Source organism: Equus asinus, chromosome 20 (assembly GCF_041296235.1).
Source record: "Equus asinus isolate D_3611 breed Donkey chromosome 20, EquAss-T2T_v2, whole genome shotgun sequence".
Classification (NCBI taxonomy): Eukaryota; Metazoa; Chordata; class Mammalia; order Perissodactyla; family Equidae; genus Equus; species Equus asinus.
In genome coordinates this window covers 40,985,014-41,005,501 of record NC_091809.1, presented here as the reverse complement: position 1 = coordinate 41,005,501, position 20,488 = coordinate 40,985,014, and the positions used below count along the sequence as shown (strand labels likewise).

General features: G+C 35.9%; 1 protein-coding gene across 1 annotated transcript; it reads left to right on the top strand.

Annotated features, from left to right (window-relative positions):
* The first annotated feature begins 19,328 nt into the window (after positions 1–19,328).
* LOC106832808 (olfactory receptor 10G7) lies at positions 19,329–20,261 on the top strand. The gene is given in 1 exon segment (XM_014843698.2): positions 19,329–20,261. A coding segment is annotated over 1 exon segment (933 nt).
* The last annotated feature ends 227 nt before the right edge of the window (positions 20,262–20,488 follow it).

The window sequence follows — 20,488 nt, the reverse complement described above, 5'->3', positions numbered from 1 at the left end:
TAATTTATGTCACTGATAGATAAACCAAAAAAACTCAGTTAGATTTTCTGAAGGCCCAATATCTCCTTCTATTCATTTATATCCCATTTTATGTTAGCCCTCCATATGTTGTCACTGGATGTAACTAATTTCCTCTACTTGTGAACAATATTTGTTCATGGCAAATAATCTGATAATTCTATTTATACTAATTTATAAATTGCTGATTTGTTACCATTTCCTACATTATTTCTATTTTTGCAAGGATAAAGGCTTACACCATGGAGAAAAATCTCAGTAAGTAGAATTAGGGCAAGAAGGAAGCGGAGGAAACAAGAGCTCTTCAGACCATTCTTGTAATCAATCTGTATAGCCAAGCCCCTAGATAAAGCTTGTTCTGCTAAAATGTCTGAATATATTGTAATCCTGACAATGATATAGACAGGAAGAAAATAAAAGACTTCTTTCCAGCCCTAAATGCAATTTAAACATTGAGCTTGGGCCACGGCAATCACTTTAATCTCACAAACATTTGTTCTCTATCTACCTGCTGGAAATATAAAGATGAATCAAATAAAACACTATTCCTTAAAGAGTTTACTCTAGAGTTATATGAAAAAAACCAGTTTCTAATCCTGACCTTGATTCCACTATTTGCATCTCTGGGGTCATAAGCAACATACTTGACCTCTCTGAGCCTCATCTACTGTGAAAGAGTAATGGATAACAATGCTGTCAGCTTCATGGGGTCTTTGTGAGGATTGAATTTGTTTCAAAAATAAAATGGCTTGCTCAGTGCTTGGTACTCAGTAGTAAATGGCAATATTATTTTAACAACTAACCTGGTGCATATAAGTCTCTGATAATGTGGGTGATAATTTAGTAACAACCAAAGCATTGCAGATGCGGTAAAGATATAAGAAATGGACTTGAAAAAGGATTTGTGAGATTTGAAAAAAGGGAAAGTAAATAAAGTCAACTGATCTTTGACAAAAGAGCAAAGGTAATATAACAGAGAAAAGATAGTTCTAACAAATGGCTCTGGAGTAACAGGGCATCTGCATCCAAACAAGTGAATCTAGACACAGGCCCTACACTCTTCAAAAATTAACTTAAAATGGATCATAGACCTAAAGGTGAAATGCAAAACTGTAAAACTCTTAGAAGATGACATGGGAAAAAACCTAAATGACCTTGGGTATGATGAATTTTTGATACAACACCAAATAACGATTCATGAGACAAATATTTGATAAGCTGAACTTCATTAAACTTAAAAAAAAATAAACTTCTGCTTTTTAAAAGCTTCTATCAAGAGAATGAGAATACAGGCCACAGAGTGAGAGAAAATATTTTAAAAGATACATATGATAAAGGACAATTATTTAAAATACACAAAGAATTCTTAAAATTCAATAATAAGAAAACAAACAACTCAGTTACAAATTGGGCCACAGACCTTAGCAGACACTTCACCAAAGAAGATACACAGATGGAAAATAATTATATGGAAGGTGTCATATGTCATATGTCGTAAAGGAACTGCAAATTTAAAAAATGACGTACCACTACAAAACTATTAGAATGGCCAAAATCCAGAATATTGGCAACACCAAATACTGGTGAGGGCGTTAATCAACAGGAACCATCATTCTTTTCTGGTGGACATGCAAACTGGTACAGCCAATTTGGAAGACAGTTTGGTGATTTCTCACAAAACTAAATATACATTTACCATATGAACCAGCAGTCTTGGTCATTGATATTTACACAAAGGAGTTGAAAATTTATGTCCACACAAAACTGTGTGCATGGATGTTTAGAGAAGCTTTATTCATAATTGCTAAGACTTGGAAGCCACCAAGATGTCCTTCAGTAGGTGAAAGGGCAAATAAACTATGGTAATCCATACAAAAGAATATAATTCAGTGCTAAAAAGAAATGAGCTCTCAAGCCATGCAAAGACATGTATGAATCTTAAATACATATAACTAAGTGAGAGAAGTCTATCTGAAAAGGCTACATAGTATATGATTCCAACTATAGGATATTCTGGAGACAGTGGTTACCAGGAGTTGAGGGCAGGGGAAGAATGAATAGGTGGAGCAGAGAGAATTTTTAGGGCAGTAAAAATACTGTGTATGACACTATAATGGTGGATACATGTCATTATACATTTATCCAAACCCACGTACAACACTGAGAGTGGACCCTAAGGTAAACTACGGACTGTGGGTTATTATGATGTGTTGATGTGGATTTATTTGTAACAAATGTACTTTCCTGAAGGGGGATGTTTGATAATGGAGAAGGCTATGTGTGTGTAGAGGAATTGGGTATATAGGAAATCTGTATTTCACTCAGTTTGTTGTGAACCTAAAAATGCCCCTAAAAAGTAAAGGCTCTTTTTAAAAAGGGCAGAGCAACACACAGAGGTTAGAAATACATACATTATTTTCATGACACCCACAACAGAGCATTATGTAAATATACTAGAAGAATTAAAAGATCTCTTTGTAGGCTGGAAGAGTATAAACTCTCCCTTTATCTTAAACTTTCAAAGTCAGCAACCAAATTCACTAAGATGTCAGGTCCAAACTTGCCTTAGGCAAAAGTGTACATTTCACAAATTACCTTCGATATAGTTTCAAAATCCTTCTCACTCTTCCTCTGTGGTCAGCACTCAATGCCTTATCTCCAACCAAACCTATTCTCAAGAAAGAATATGACATCAGTCCACGAAAAAAAAAAGCTAAGACCAGATCTTGCATAATCATAATGTCATTTGGAAAATGACTGAATTTCCATCACAGAAGATTTTCAAGCAGAACCTATAGGCTCATCTCTTTGGGAAACGGAAGAAGGAATCATTCTCCTGCAAAGGAGAGTAAATTAGATCTTTTCTTCCAACTGTAAATTTAAAATTTTATGTTATCAGCTTTTTTTGTAAATTTTGTGTTTTACCATCACCTCCTTCACTGATATTTGCAACTTAACCCTTAGTCTTTAACTACTGAATGGAAATATATAGGCCTGTCAAACGAAATTCTCATATTGATAAGAAGAGTAGATTGATACTGACAAGAAGACTATTTGTTAAGAGTGGGGATAATTTTTAATTTTTATACTAACAGCAAAATAGAATACGTGAACAAAGAATCTATCCTCTTCAATATCACCCACTTTGCCCTATAAACCATTCTCCTGCCACACAAGCACACCTCTCTCTAAGACTTCCCCCCTTCATTTCTTCCTTGGTGCAGACTTACTGATGGAGCACCGAACTCAGCAACATATACAAGTCTTCAGTTCCACAGTCCTCCTTCTTCAGGTGGTTTAGCATTGAAATGACTAGGAAAATCAGAGAGTAGAAATAGAACAGAGGGAGAGAAAAGGAAAGAGATAATATAAGCAGAACAAGAGTCAAATAGAAGCAGTAAAGTTTTAGACACACACCAGTTAGTGGAACACACATCTAACATGGGTAGAGAGGTTTTCCTAAAGTTTCTAGGCAAGAAGAATGTGTTCCTAAAGCCAAACCTCTACTTTGGAGTCAGAGGTCCTAGCACAGAGGCAGGGCTTTGCACCTTCTGCTCTTGAATCCAGAACACAGAGATGCAAAATTCAGCCCAGGCACATAGACTTGTCCTGAAATTCTAGATTTATAATGTTTGCAAACTGGAGAGTTTCTTTTGAGACAATGTCCCCAGTGGCCCAATCCCAACACTTAAAAAGCATGAATGAGCAAAGGAAGTAATTAGAGGCCCTCCTCTCTTTCCTCACACCCCTTTCCCATTACATATCTCATTATTTCATAATAAATGATATATTCATTGTACAAGTAGCATTGCAACCTTATAAACTACTTGGCAAACATTCAAAAAAGCAAGAAAAAATGTCATAGTTCCTCTACCTTAACATTACCAATGTTAACATTTTACTCTTTCTAATCACTGTACCACATGGTTATGGTATATTTTTAACTAGTTACAATCATGCTAGATATGTAGTTTTGCATATTTTCCTTTTAATTTAAAATTTTTAATTTATGATTATATTTCCTAAAATACATATATGTAGGTAGGTAGACAGATATGCACATAAAATGCACTATGATAAAATTCTTAAATCAGTTATTCATATATGAAACTTTATTAGAGATAAGCATAGCTAAGTAGAAATACTATAATAATCATGAATAATATTGTTTTTAAGATTGTTATCAAGTTATGTACTTTGCCAGCAGCAGTGCTTATGAAGGCTGATTTTGCCAGCATAATGTATTAGCATATTTAAAAGTAGAAAGGTTGTTTCATAAGCAATTGACAACCAATTATTTTTTAATATGCATTTTTTGGTTATTCTTAAGGCTAAATATATTTATAAATTTCTGTTATTTTTATGTTTTTTTAATTTTTTTTTTTTTGGTGAGGAAGATTGGCCCTGAGCTAACATCCAGAGGTAATCTTCCTCTTTTTTTTAAAAAAGATTGTCCTAAGCTAACATCTGTGCCAATCTTCATCTATTTTGTATGTGGGACACCGCCAAAGCATGGCTTGATGAGCGGTGAGTAGGTCCGTGCCTGAGATCCAAACCTGCAAACACTGGACACTGAAGCAGAACGTACAAACTTAACCACTGTGCCAGCGGGTCAGGCCCTCAAATTTATTATTTTTATAGCAATTAAAACAATGTGGTGTTGATGTTGGTTTAGACAAATGGAATAGAAGAGAGCATAAAAAGCAGACCCCTTGAATATATGGATAATTGATTTTAGTCAAAGGTGGCATGAAAGATCATGGAGCAGTTTTTTTCAATAAATTATGTTTGGACAACTGGATAATCAAAGAAAAAATAAAATTAATCTCTTATCCATACCATATACAAAATCAATTCCAGGAGTTCTATAAACTCAAATCTATATGGCAAATAGTACAGCTTTTACAAGTTTAATTGGAGGAAATATTTTTGTACCTGGATATAGAAACTAGTAACACTAAGGGAAACATTAATAATTTTGCTTGCTTTAAAGTTGAGAATAACCTTAAAAGAGTAAAAAGAAAAAATGGAAGTCAGAGATGTTATTTATAGCACATATTACTAATAAGGACTCATACTCAATATGTAAAGGACTCCTAAAATGTATATATAAAAAAAGCCTGCCAATATGAAAGCAGACAAATTACTTGGGTAGGCTTCACAAAAGGAGAAATACAAACAGCCAATAAACGACAACAATGACTTCTGTTCAATCACTTTAATAATTAGGAAAATAACAATTAAAATTGCAGTAAGATTTTGCTTAAAGTAAATGTCAAATATCATTAATTACTAGAACTTTCACATTACTGAAGGGAGCATCAATTTATAGAACCATCTCAGAAAATAGTTCATTGCTTTCAAATAATTTGGGTAATATTTTTCTCATAATACAGAAATCTCTCTGTAGCAACCCATGCACACGTGCATCAGGATAGCATATGAGTACTCAAGGCAGAAATTTTGTTATAGCTAAAATCTGATCACTCAAAGGTCTACCAAGGGTATGTTTTACAATGGAATAATACACATAAATAAAAGGAAGGAATTTACAGCTACACATATCAATATGTAAATTTTTGAAACATTTTAAATGATGAAAACTATACATTAAATAGCAGTATATGACCCACATGTATAAATTTTAAAAAGACAAACTTAACCTATTGTTTAGAGATAACTTCAAAATTAATCAGAAATCAGATTTCCCATAGAAGTCATGATAGTGAAATGGAAGCAGATTGGCTTCAGGTAGGGATATGTGGGGACTCCAAGCCTGCTGGCAATGTTTAATTTGTTAATTTGGGTGGTGGTGACATGAGTGTTTGCTTTATAAATTTTGCTTTATAAATTTTAACTGTACATTTATGCTTCTACACTTTTATCTGTATATGTTATATTTCACAACACAAGCAAATGACTAAAAAGTTGAATTTGAGGTGTTTCTATTCTGGTCTATGATATAGTAAGATGAATTGGATTTATCCTACTATCATAAATAAATAGAAAACTGGGTCAAAAAAGATAAAAATAAGTATTTTTATCTGTTGGACAATAGGCAGAACAAGACTGGAATCTCTGACTGAGGAAAAACAACTGAGGTAAGTAGTTTTGCTAAGAGGCACATTCTGGACCATGATACGTGAATGGGAACCTAAGGAGAGCACAACAGTCTTGCTGATGTGAGGAGACAGAGCTAGGAGTTCAAGAAGGCTGATTTAGAGGTTCTGGAGCAAAGATCCTGACATGACAGGCCCATACAGAAAAAGACCTCTAAAAATCTGCACGGGGACATGCTTGAGTGTTTTCTGATTGCTAACCTGTGCATATGTAGGATGAAACACCATCAGGTTGAATAGATATCAGCTTGGTGTTTATAAGATGAATAATTCCTGGAGGCCACACAGTTGAGAAAGGTTTGAACTACGGCCAGCCAAAATGGAAAGTTCTTGTCGATCACCAGGACATTCGATAAAGACTCCCAGAAATGTCACACATGAGTAATAGGATTAAAGAATCCTTTGGGTGAATGCTACTATAGTCCTACCCAAAAAGCCTTAAAAACAATCCTTGCAGGTCAGGTAGATCCACAAGGAATTTAATACGGGCCAAAATAAAGCCCAACACTCTTTAAAGAAAAAAGAGCAAATGTCAGATATCAACAATGTAAAATGCAGCATAACAAAATACCAGAAATGCAGAGAAGTAGAAAAATAAGATTGATAACCAAAAGAAGAGTTAAGAGAAAAATACACAGAAATAACAGATATGATGAGATTGAGACAAAGTATTTAAAACTGCTATTGTATGTATGTTCAAAACACTTAATGATTTAAAGGAAAAGTGAATATAAAGAGGAGATAAATGGAAGGTATACAAAAGAACACTTAGAACTTCTAGATAACAAAAATGTAATATCTGAAATTTAAAAATTGAAGGAAGGGATTGCTAGCAAACTGGGCACTGGAGAGGAAAATATCAGTGAATCTGAAATCATAACAAAACAAACTGTCCAAAATGAAGAGCAGAGGAAAAAGTAAAGGAGAAAAAAGAAAAAAACCCTAGAATCTCAGTGACTTGTGAGACAATGTCAAGAAGTCTGTCATAAGTTGCCGTCACCTGAGAAGGAAGGGAAAAAAATACAAAAAGTGTTTAAAGAAATGATAGATAAAAATTTTGAAATTTTCCTCTTTTTTTTGTTTATTTGAGGAAGATTAGCCTTGAGCTAACATCTGCCACCAATCCTCCTCTTTTTGCTGAGGAAGATTGGCTCTGAGCTAACATTCATGCCCATCTTCCTTTAATTTATATGTGGGATGCCTGTCACAGCATGGCTTGATAAGTGAGTACGTCTATGACTGGAAGCGTATCCGTAAACCCTGGTCCACTGAAACAGAACATGCAAACAACCGCTGTGCCACAGGGCTGGCCCCTAAAAATTCTGAAATTCTGATGAGAAAGATAAACCAAGAGATCCAAGGAGCTGCATAAACCACAGACAGGATGAACAAAGAAAACTGCCCAAGTTTCTATTATAATAAAATTGATGAAAACTAATGATAGAGAAAAACATCTTAAAAGCAGCAAGATTAAAAAAAAATAGATGTTGAGTATAGAACAAAGATAATAATAAAGGCATAATTTCCATCAAAACTATGCAAGATGGGAGGCAGTAGAATCACATATTTAAAAGATTGAAATTAAAAATGTCAACTTAGATATCTATATCTAGCAAAATTATCCTTTGAAAATGAAGGGACAATATCTGTTTAGGAAAACAAAAGCTTTCTTTTTACCAAAAAAGAATTTTGTAAACAGTAGGCCTGAACTACAAGAAATGTTAAAGGAAGGTCTTCACATAGAAGGAAAATGAATCAAAAAGGAAAATTCAGTCTATACAATTGGACAGGAGTTCCATAAAGGGAAAATTCACTATTTGAAGTAAAAATAATGGCAACGTATTTTGGGATTTATTATGTACACAAAAGTAAAATGTATAGCAACAATAGCACACAGGATGGAAATTATACTCCTTTAAGATTCATCCATTACATATGAAGTGGCAAAATTTGAAAGTAAATTGTAATCATTTAAAGATGGATATTGTGAACCCTAGAGCAACAGCTAAAAAAAATGAGGTAGAGGAATAACCCCTTCCCCTCCGGTAATCACTAATCTATTCTCTTTGCCCATGTGTTTGTTTTTCTTCCACATAGGAGTGAAATCATGTGGTGCTTGTCTTTCTCTGTCTTATTTCGCTTAACAAAGGTCCATGTATGTTGTTGCAAATGGGACAGTTTTTTTTTTTTTTTTTTGACTGAGTAGAATTCCACTTGTTTTTAACCCATTCATCAGTTGATGGGCACTTGGGTTGCTTTCACATTTTGGCTATTGTGAATAATGCTGCAATGGACATAGGATTGTATAAGTCTCTTTGAATTGTTGATTTCATGTTCTTTGGATAAATAGCCAGGATTGGAAAGGCTGGGTCATACAGTTCTTCTATTTTTAACTTTTTGAGAACTCTCCATACGGTTTTCCATAGTGGCTGCACCAGTTTACATTCCCACCAGCAGTGTATCAGGGTTATGTTTTCTCCACATCCTCTCCAACATTTGTTGTTTTTTGTCTTGGTAATCACAGCCATTCTAACAGGTGGAGGAGATGTCTCATTGTAGTTCTGATTTGCATTTCCCTAATGATTAGTGATGTTGAACATGTTTTCATGTGCCTGTTGACCACCTGTATATCTTCTTTGGAAAAATGTCTTTTGATATCCTCTGCCCATTTTTTGACCAGGTTGTTTGCTTTTCTGTTGTTGAGTTGTATGAGTTCTTTATATATTTTGGAGATTAACCCCTTGACGAATATATGATTTGCAAAAATTTTCTTTCAGTAGGTGTGTTGTCTTTTCATTTTGTTCCTGATTTCCTTTGCCTTGCAGAAACTCTTTAGTCTGATGTAGTCCTATTTGTTTATTTGTTCTTTTTTTTCTCTTGCCTGAGTAGAACATATCTAAAAAGATGATTCTAAGACTGATGTCAAAGGGTGTACTGCCTATGTTTTCTTCTTGGTGTTTTATAGTTTCAGATCTTACCTTCAAGTTTTTAATCTATTTTGAGTTAATTTTTGTGTATGATATAAGATAATGGTCTACTTTCACTCTCTTGCATGTGGCTGTCTGGTTTTCCCAATACCATTTATTGAAGAAAGTTTCCTTTCTCCATTGTATGTTTTTAGCTCCTTTGCTGAAGATTAGCTATCCACAGGTGTGTGGTATTATTATAGGGCTTTCAATTTTGTTCCATTGATCTGTGTGTCTGTTTTTGTTCCATTACCGTGCTTTTTTGATTACAAAATATACTACAAAATATACTTTTGTAGTATATTTTGAAGGTAGGGATTGTGATGCCTCCAGTTTTGTTCTTTTTCTCGGGATTGCTTTAGGTATTCAGGTCTTTTGCAGCTCCATGTGAATTTTAAGATTCTTTGTTCTATTTCCATGAGGAATGTCATTGGGATTCTGACAGGGATTGCATTGAATCTGTAGATTTCTTTAGGCAATATGGACATTTTAAATATCTTTATTCTTCCAATCCATCTGCATGGAATATCTTCACATTTCTTTATGCCATCAATTTCTTTCAACAATATCTCATAGTTTTTATTGTATAGATCTTTCACCTACTTGGTTAAATTAATTCCTAGATATTTTATTCTTTTTGCTGTGGTTGTAAATGGGATTGTATTCTTGAGTCCTCTTTGTGTTAGTTCATTGTTAGAGTACAGAAATGCAACAGGTGTTTGTAAGTTGATTTTGTTCCTGGCAACTTCACTGTAGTTGTTGAGTATTTCTAATACTTTTCTGATGGATTCTTTAGAGTTTTCCATACCTAGAATCATGTCATCTGCAAAAAGCGAGAGTTTCACTTTTTCCTTGCCAATTTGGATACCTTTTATTTCCTTTTCTTCCCTAAACACTCTAGCCAAAATCTCAAGTTCTATGTTGAATAAGAGTGGCAAGAGTGGGCACCATTGTCTTGTTCCTGATCACAGAGGGATGGCTTCCTGTTTTCACCATTGAGTATGATATTGGCTGTGGGTTTGTCATAAGTGGTCTTTATTATGTTGAGATACTTTCCTTCTATACCCATTGTATTGAGGGTTTTTTTTAATCATAAATAGGTGTTGGATTTTGTCAAATACTTTCTCTACATCTATTGAGATGATCATGTGATTTTTATTCCTTTTTGTTAATGTGGTGTATCACACTGATTGATTTGTGGATGTTGAACCAACCCTGTGTCCCTGGTGTAAATCCCACTTGACCCTGGTTTATCATCATTTTAATGTATTCCTGTATTCTATTTACCAATATTTTGTTGAGGATTTTTGCAGCAGTGTGTCTCAGTGACATTGGCCTGTAATTTTCCTTCTTTGTGCTGCCCTTGTCTGACTTTGGTATTAGGGTGATGGTGGCCTTGTAGAATGTATTAGGAAGAGCTCCTTGTTCCTCAATTTTCTGGAATAGTTTGAGAAGGATAGCTAATAAGTCTGCTTTGAATGTTTGGTAGAATTCTCCAGAGAAGCCATCTGGTCTTGGATTTTTATTCTGGGAGGTTTTTGTTTGCTGTTTCAATCTCTTTGCTTGTGATTGGTCTATTCAGATTCTCTATTTCTCTTTGGTTCACTTTTGGGAGGTTGTATGGGTCTAAGAAGTTATCTATTTCTTCTAGACTGTCCAATTTGTTGATATACAGCTTTTCATAGTATTCTTTTATAATCCTTTGTATTTCTGTGGTATCCGTTGTAATTTCTCCCCTTTCGTTTCTGAGTTTATTCATTTGAATCTTCTCTCTTTTTTTATTGGTGAGTCTAGCTAAAGGTTTGTCAATGTTTTTATATTTTCAAGGAACCAGATCTTAGTTTCTTTTATCCTTTCTACTTTTATTTGTTCTATTTCATTTATTTCTGCTCTAATTTTTATTATCTGCTTCTGACTTTTGGCTTTGTTTGTTCTTCTTTTTCTACTAATGTTTTTTTTTTTTTAAAGATTGGCATCTGGGCTAACAACTGTTGCCAATCTTCTTCTTCTTTTTTTTTTTTAAGGACTGGCACCTGGGCTAACAACTGTTGCCAATGTTTTTTTTTTTTTCTGCTTTATCTCCCCAAACCCCCCTGTACACAGTTGAATATCTTAGTTGTAGGTCCTTCTAGTTGTGGGATGTAGGATGCTGCCTCAACGTGGCCTGACGAGTGGTGCCATGTCTGCACCCAGGATCCAAACCCTGGGCCACCGCAGCAGAGCGTGCGAACTTACCACTCAGCCACAGAGCCGGCCCCTCTACTTCTGTTAAGTGTAGTTTAAGATAGCTTATTTGAGATTCTTCTTGTTTTTTAAGGTCGGCCTATATTGCTATGAATTTCCCTCTTAGGACTGCTTTTGCTACATCCCATATGAGTGGGTATGATGTATTTACATTTTCCTTTTTCTCCATATATTTTTTGATTCCTCCTTTAATTTCTTCATTGATCCCTTGGTTGTTCAGTAACATTCTGTTTAGTTTCCACATATTTGTCACTTCCCAGTATTTTTTTGTAGTTTATTTCTATTTTCATAGCATTATGGTAGGAAAAATGCTTGATATAACTTCAATCTTCTTAAATTTATTGAGGCTTGCCTTGTTTCCCAACATATGGTCTATCTTTGTGAATGTTCCATGTACACTTAAGAGGAATGTGTGTGTCTGCTGGTTTTAGATGGACTGTGCTATGGATATCACTTAAATCCATCTGGTCTAGTTTTTCATTTAATTCCACTATTTCCTTGTTGAATTTTTGTCTGGATGATCTATCCATTGATGTAAGTGGAGTGTTGAGGTTCCCTACTATTATTTTGTTGCTGTTAATTTCTCCTTTATGTCTGTTAATAGTTGCCATGTGTACTTTGGTGCTTCTTTCTTAGGTGCATATATATTTATAAGTGTTATGTCCTCCTGGGGGAACGTCCTTTTTATCAATATGTACTGCCCCCATTTGTCTCTCATTGCCTCTTTTATCTTGAAGTCTACTTTGTCTGATATAAGTATGACAAGACCTGTTTCATTTTTTATTTTTTTGCCATTAGCATGGAGTATCATCTTCCATCTGTTCACTCTGAGCTTGTGTTTGTCTTTAGAGCTGAGATGTGTTTCTGGATGCAGCACGTTGTTGGGTCTTGTCTTGTAATCCATCCAGCCTCTCTGTCTTTTGATTGGCACATTCAGTCCATTTACATTTAGAGTGCTTATCAATATATGAGGGCTTAATACTGCCATTTTCTCTCCTGTTTTCTGGTTCCTCAGCATTTCCCTTATTTCTTGTTCTGTGTATTTCTGACTGACAATTCAGTTGGTGATTTTCTATGATGATTTTCTCAGCCTTCTCTTTATTTATCATTTGTGTCTTGTTCTATTTTTTGTTTAGTGATTACCATGATGTTTGTATAAAAGATCTCATAGATGAGATAGTCCATTTTCTCTTAGCCTCTTATCGCCTTAGCCTAAGCAGATTCCATCCCTTTTTCTTCCCTAAGTTATTTTTGTCACAACTTATTCTTTTTTGTGTTGTGAGTTTGTGAGTAAAATCAAGTATTTATTGTTATTTTTTATGCTTTCTTTCCCTTTATCTTTAATGTTATAAATAAGTGTTTGCTAACATTTTCTGATAAGAATGTTGTAATTTTCTGATTTAGACTACCTATCTATCTACTTGCTTCAGTCTTTGTGAGCCCTTTCTTTTATTTTTGAGACATGAGGGCTTTCTTGATCATTTCTTGTAGGGGGGATCTTGTGACAATGAATTTCCTCAGCTTTTGTTTAGCTGAGAAAATTTTTATTTCTCCATTGTATCTGAAGGATCGCTTCACTGGATGGAATATTCTTGGCTGAAAGTTATCATCTCTCAGTATTTTGAACATATCATTCCACTCTCTCCTAGCCTGTAAGGTTTCTGCTGAGAAATCTACTGAAAGTGTGATAGATATTCTCTTGTAGGTTAACTTCTTCTGCCTTGCTGACATTAATATTTTTTATCTTCTCTTTTTTTATGAAGAAGTTTAGCCCTGAGCTAACATCTGCCACCAATCCTCCTCTGTTTGCTGAGGAAGACTGGCCCTGAGCTAACATCCATGCCCATCTTCCTCCACTTTATATGTGGGATGCCTACCACAGCATGGCTTGCTAAGCAGTGCCATGCCCACACGCAGGATCCAAACCAGTGAATCCCGGGCCACTGAAGCAGAATGTACAAACCCAACTGCTGCTCCACCAGGCCGGCCCAAACATTTTTTCTTTGTCATAGACTTTTGCCAGTTTTAATAATATATGCCTTGGAGAAGGTCTTTTTGCATTGATGTAATTAGGAGTTGTATTAGTTTCATTTACATGTAATTCCAGCTCCTTCCCCAGGTTTGGGAAGTTTTCAGCTATTATTTCTTTGAATAAGTTCTCTGCAGCTTTCTCCCTCCCATCTCCTTCTGGAATACCTAAAATCCTTATGTTGCATTTCCTAATTAAGTCAGATATTTCTCAGAGAATTTTTTTCATTTCTTTTAGTCTTACTTCTCTCTCCTCCTCCACCTGAAGCATTTCTATATTTCTCTTCCCTAAATTACTAATTATGTCCTCCATAATGTCAGCTCTGTTATTTAAGGATTCAGTTTTTTTTTAATTTCTTTCACTGTGTTTTTCATCTCCCAAATTTATGTTTTGCATTTTTTTTGTGTGTGTTTCAAGTTGTTTTGTGAAGAATTCCCTCTGGTAATTAATTATTTTCCTGACTTTCTTGAACTGTCTTTTAGAGTTTTATTGTAACTTGTTGAGTTTCTTTATGGTAACTGTTTTGAATTCTCTGTCATTTAATTGCAAATTTCTGTGACTTCATTATTGGTTTTTGGATACTTTTTATTTTCCTTTTGGTCTGTAGCGTTAATTTATTTCTTCATTCTATTTGATGGGGTGGACATTTGCCATCAAATATTGGTGGTATCTTGTCACAGTTTCCACCTCCCACCACTGGGGGTGCAGGAGCTGTGTTTTCTGAGCCCTCCATGACCCCTGGCTGTTGTGCCCATCTATTGGAAATTGTGCCAATAGTGCTTTCTGCATCTTGCTGCTGCTGCTTCACACATATAGGCACAGGTGCTCTGGTGGGGATCCCCTGACCTGTCTGACCAGCTGAACCAGTGCGCCAGGTGGGATGAGGAGGAAGGGGCACCTCTTTCCCACCCATGCTCCCACTCTGCACTCACTGGCAGCTCACCGGGGCTGCTCCACTTGGTGGGGGCACCCACAGGGTGACTTAACAACCTCTGTGTGGACCATTTCCACAGGCTGGAAAGCAATTCTCAGAGCAGAAATGTTTCCCACAGAGGGCTTATTTTTCCCCCTCTCCTGTCAGAGTCTTGCACTGGCCAATATGGAAGCTCACACAGCCTAGATTGCTGCAGCTACAGAGGGGAAGGAAGTCCACTTACCTCCTCCACTGCCTTCCAGGGGATCCAGCACCTCCACCTTCAGAGGTATGGCTGTGTAGATCTCTCAGATGTCTTTTGTGTTATGCATATGTCCTCTGTTAGTTAATGAATGTCCTTTTCATTGTGTCTTAGGTGGGAGAGCCTAGGAGAACAAAACACTCTGCCATGATGCATACATCACTCTCCTATACAAACGTTTTTAGAAAATTGAATTAGTACAAATTGTTCCTAGTCATTCTATGATTGCAGCATTACCTTGATACAAAAATTAGTCAAAAAAATTACAAGAAAATAACTACCAAATAATATTCTTTAAAAAATAGATACAAAAATTCTTAAAATTTTACCACATGAAGTCCAATACATATGAGAAATGATTATACATCATGATCAAGTGGAATTGACTCTGGAAATGTATTTGGTTTAATATTCAGAACTCACAATATAATTCACCATAGCAACAAACTGAAAAAAGAAAACTATGTGATCATCTCAAAAGAGGCAGAAAATGCATTTGACAAATTCCAAAGATCCATCCCTGTTAAACCTCTCAGCTAACTAGGAATAAGAGAGATCATTTTCAACTCATTAAAGAGAAAAACAAAAACAAAAACTATAAAAGCTCACAGCTAACATCATACTTAATGGCAAAAAACCGAATGTTTTCACCCCAAGATAATGAAAAGACAAGGACATCTACTCTCACCCTTCTATTCAACATTATACTAGAGTTTCTAGACAGGGCAATTAGGTAAGAAAAAGAAATGAAAGTGATTCAGATTATAAAGGAGAAGTCAACTGTTTATGTTTGTAGACAACATGATCATGATCATCAATGTAGAAAACCTGATGGAACATCTACAAAAGCTGCAAGAACCAAGTGAGCTTAGCCAAGTTGTGCAATATGACAAATATAAAAAAAATCAGTTGTATTTCTATTTACTAGGGATTAATAATCAGAAATTAAAAATATTAAAACTGCCATTTAAAATAGCATCAAAATAGAAAATAGTGGTAAATCTGAGAAAAGATGGGCCTGACCTGAACACTGAAACTATACAACCTTGCTGAGAGAAATGAAAGAGATTTATGGTACTCATGGGTCAAACACAATGTAGTTAAGATGTCGATTCTCCCAAAATGATCTATCAATTCAAGCCAATTCTACTGAAAACCCCAGCAGGCTTTTTGACGCAAAATGACAAGATGATTCTAAAATGCACGTAGAAATGCAAAAGACATTGAATAGCAAAATCAATTTTGAAAAAAAGATAATGTTAGAGGAATGACTCGCCAGCAGAGCAGACCCAGTGAAGAATGAGTATGGCAAATATAAGTGCATGGGGTTCTACTCCTCTCTAGTCTTGTTAGAGTATCAGCAGAAGTCACAAGAATGTGAAGGTGGACTCAGCTGTGCCTTTTTCTATGTGTAAACGACTATCAGTGGAGAATTCTTGGTGTTAGAAGTTCTGACGCATTCATCACCTAGAACATCATTGGGTCTTTATAAAGATGGCTCATTCTTTTCTTGTTCCTGAACAAGGTAAAAGTCAGCAAATGTCATTATCTTTTGAAGGAAAAGGGGACTGAACATGTTGTGCAGCACTCTTAAGAAATCTAAATAATCCCCAAACAATAATTGCTGGGCAGCCATAGTGGTTTTGGTCAATACGGTAAGACAGAAAAAAGAATGGATGTTTACTTTTGGAAAGCAAAAGACAAAGTTAGTATTTTATAAGATTATATGAATTTATAGCTATATAACCAAAGAGAATCAAATAGAAGTTAATAGTATAAGGTATGTAAGTGAAGCTGGATAGAAGTTTAAATTAACAAAATCTTTAGTATGAGTTTTATAGAGAGATTTTGAAATTTATTAACTGGAGCTAAATTGCAAATAATTCTTGAAGTAGCCTTTCAAGATAGAATGTGATTTTACATTGATTATATATGACTTACACTGGATAGCCAAAATCAGAAAATTGGGTTATGTGATAAATTGAGAGAAATACTAATTCAGGGGGCTTTAGTTTCTCAAAACCCACCTTATGGAAAGTGATAGTCTCCAAAAACAGGTAAGTCCATTTCTATTAGCACAAAATGCTTGTGAAGTTGCAATTTTCTTTCTCCAAAACGAATGGTGCTTTGAGCTTCCACTGTGTTAGAACAGATTTTCTCTTTGTTTTCATAAAGATCTTTTCCTGATAACTAATACATAACCTACTTCTAGAAGAAAAGCATATTTTCCGTCTCTTTAGTTATATTAATCAAGCTTTAAAAAATCAATTTTCACAGAAAGTCTAAATATATTCTAAGTTTATAAGATAGAAGGTACAAAGGCAGAAGTCCCTGAAAAGAGAGAAAATCTCTGAATCAGACAAGGTGAGGTAGAGGTATCATCCATTCCTGACTGGGAATTTGCGGTCTGCCAGGTCTCAGACGGAGAAAGTTTAATTAGTAAGATGTTTATCTGGGAAGAATAATGCTGGGAACATCCCTGGAGCAAACCAACTTCAGAGCTCCTTTTTGTGACTGGCCATAATCACCAGAAAGTAAAAGATTCATCAAAGGGACTATGAACCTCACCAGAAAATTGTCCCTTTTGGGATGAAAGCCTATATTTTCCACATGTGAATTTAAAGAAGAAATCAGAGAACAGAACAAAAAATAAAAAAAACACAAGTAAATCATTCCTAGAACAAGGAATTTTCAAACCCAGAGTATCATGCTTATTTACTTTGGAAATTGATTTTTGGCTAAACAAAATGTCTTAAGGAATGATGGCCCATCAAATGCAAAACCAACTTAAAGGCATTTGGAAAAAAATTCTGAGTATTTATCATTATGTGGAAACGTTATCCTCATCCATAGGGACTCAAGGGCCATGTAATATCCCCTGGGATATGAAATCAATTTTAATCTCTATTATTTAAGATGAGTTTTTGTCTATAGCTTGTTCTTCTTGTGGTTTCATCTATGCAAGAAAAAGAAGAATCTTTCCCCTTAAAGACAGAGTTTCTTTAAATCTTGAACTTTGTTGTCAAATTGGTAAGTAGCAAAATTTTAGCATTTTTCATTGTTGGAAATTTTAGTGTGATTATGATGTGTTTATGGTCATAGGTCTATTCTTCCTCGGCTTTGTCTTATATTGCCTAAGTCATGGCTACAGGGTCAATTTTGCATAGTTTTATAAAACACTCAAAATTTTATAAGAATGCCATCAATAAAGTGCTTTCTCTATAAATCTTGGCATTATTACTCTGAATTGAAACAACAGAAAAGGTCTGTTTTTATTAGAAACTCCAAAATGGGAATGTGCTGTTTATATTACTCTCTATGGTAGAACCATCTTAGAATTCATGTAGAAATGTTTCTCTTCCGTCAGAGACTTCCAGGTTACAACCAGATTTCTCTTCATTTCTTCATACCATTTTATTTCTTTTCTCTTTGAATATATAAACTCAAGGAAATTCAGATCATTAAAAAAAGGAAAGAGGGGCCGGCCCAGTGGCACAGCAGTTAAATTCCCGCATTCTGCTTTGGACCCCCAGGGTTCACCAGTTTGAATCCTGGGTGAGAACCTACGCACCACTTGTCAAGCCATGCTGTGGCCGGTGTCCCAAAATAAAGTAGAGGAAGATGGGCACAGATGTTAACTCAGGGCTGGTCTTCTTCACCAAAAAGAGGAGGATTGGTAGCAGATGTTAGCTCAGGGCTAATCTTCCTCAAAAAAAAAAAAAAAAAAGGAAAGAAAGAAAAAACTTACAGTCTGAGTCATGGAATAATTGAAATCCTAGAAACAATAAAAATCATTTCAGACTAGATATTTTTTCTTTAGTTTTAAAAGCATGTTTGTGTCTGTTTTATAGCAAATGTAAATATTCAGTCCTGGAACTCAAACACCAGAGATACAGTTTAGTCCTCTTTACTGTGTAAGCAGATCTAATTCCTTGTGGGCCTCTCGAAATATATCGTGAGTCAGTTAGATCACACTTTAGAAGGTGATTGATTGCTTAAAATCCTGGAGGGAGAAATAATAAAACAAATTGTGTTAGAAATAAACATAGGATGAGAGGTGTTGAGGAAAGTGATGGTACTGTGACCATTATTGCATTAGTTTGGTGTCAGCTTTCACAGATGATCAGGGGAGTATGGTCTATGTTTGGACAGAGGAGCCTGGCTCCAAGTAATGCTAAACCACTGCTGGGGTCCCACCTTGACACAGGCTGTTGACTAGAGAGCTTTAGAAAGGAATTTTCTCTCAGTCATCAAGGATGAAAATTCCTTTACAAATTTACATTTGTAGTGGTGTTCTCTGATGATCAGAGACTCAATTTGTATATTTGGCAGTGTGTGTGTGTGTGTGTGTGTATGTGTTGATATGTGTGTGAGAGAGAAAAGGAGAGAGAGATCCCTGGACAAAGGTTTATCCCTAGAAAGTGTGTTAAGACTGGAAAGATGCTAGTTAGGTATATCTTTTCTAATTTCTACAGAAACCACCATACGAAAAGGACTCCTCTTTTCTACTTGGCAGATTTTATATGAATTTACTCCTTTTTAATTTGACTGATTCTTTTCTATTTGGCTGGTTTTGGTATTGAAATAAGGAAGTGACCATGCCTCTTCAAAGTCTCATGTTAAAGCAAAAGTGTTATGAAAAACATAAATACCAACCTGCCTCTTGTGTTCTCCATCAGGGAAAATGTAGTTGCCATGTTTCATATAAAATATGTTCTCAGTAAATATTGGATTTGCATTCCTTCCTATAGGAACAGAGCACTATAGATGAGAAGAAATGACAAACGTGAGCCTCGTGACGTTTATCCTCATGGGCATTCCCCATGCACCTGCTCTGGACACTCCACTCTTTGGGATCTTCTTGGTGATTTATGTACTCACTGTGGTGGGGAACCTCCTCATCCTGCTGGTGATCATGGTAGATTCCCACCTCCACACCCCCATGTCCTACTTCCTGACCAACCTGTCCTTCATTGACATGTGGTTCTCCACAGTCACTGTGCCCAAAATGCTGATGACCTTGGTCTCCACAGGAGGCAAGGCTATCTCCTTCCGCAGCTGCATGGCCCAGCTCTATGCCTTCCACTTCCTGGGGAGCACTGAATGATTCCTCTACACAGTCATGTCTTATGACCGCTACCTGGCCATCAGTTTCCCACTCAGGTACACCAGCATGATGAGTGGGAGAAGGTGTGCCCTCCTGGCCACAACCACATGGCTGACTGGCTCTGTACACTCTGCTTTCCAGACCATATTGACGTTCCGTTTGCCCTACTGTGGGTCCAACCAGATCCAGCATTACTTCTGTGATGCACCGCCCATCCTCAAACTGGCCTGTGCAGACACCTCTGCCAATGAGATAGTGGTCTTTGTCAACATCGGGGTAGTGACCTCAGGCTGCTTTTTCCTGATAGTGTTGTCGTATGTGTCCATCGTCTGTTCCATCCTGAAGATTCGCACCTCAGAGGGGAGACACAGAGCCTTTCAGACCTGCGCCTCCCATTGCGTTGTGGTCCTTTGTTTCTTCGGCCCTGGTGCTTTTATTTATCTGAGACCCGGCTCCAAGGATGCTGTGGATGGGGTCGTCGCGGTTTTCTACACTGTGCTGACACCCCTTCTAAACCCTGTGGTGTATACTCTGAGGAACAAGGAAGTGAAGAAAGCTCTGCTCAAGGTGAAAAATGAGTCAGTATTCCTTCGAAGTAAATAATCAATAAAGGACAGATATGACTAGCTTCTTTTTTACTTATAATTCAATTAAACCACCACCATTAGTATTTTAGTTTTAAGGAACATTCCAATTACCCAGTTTTAATTTTTAACGAAAATTTAATGATTTTTAAGTTTTCCCCTGTTCAATACTTCTCAGAATCCCAGATTAAGAAACCTTTTAATGGTGATAATCTAAAAGGAAGGATAATGGCCTCTTCTATTTTT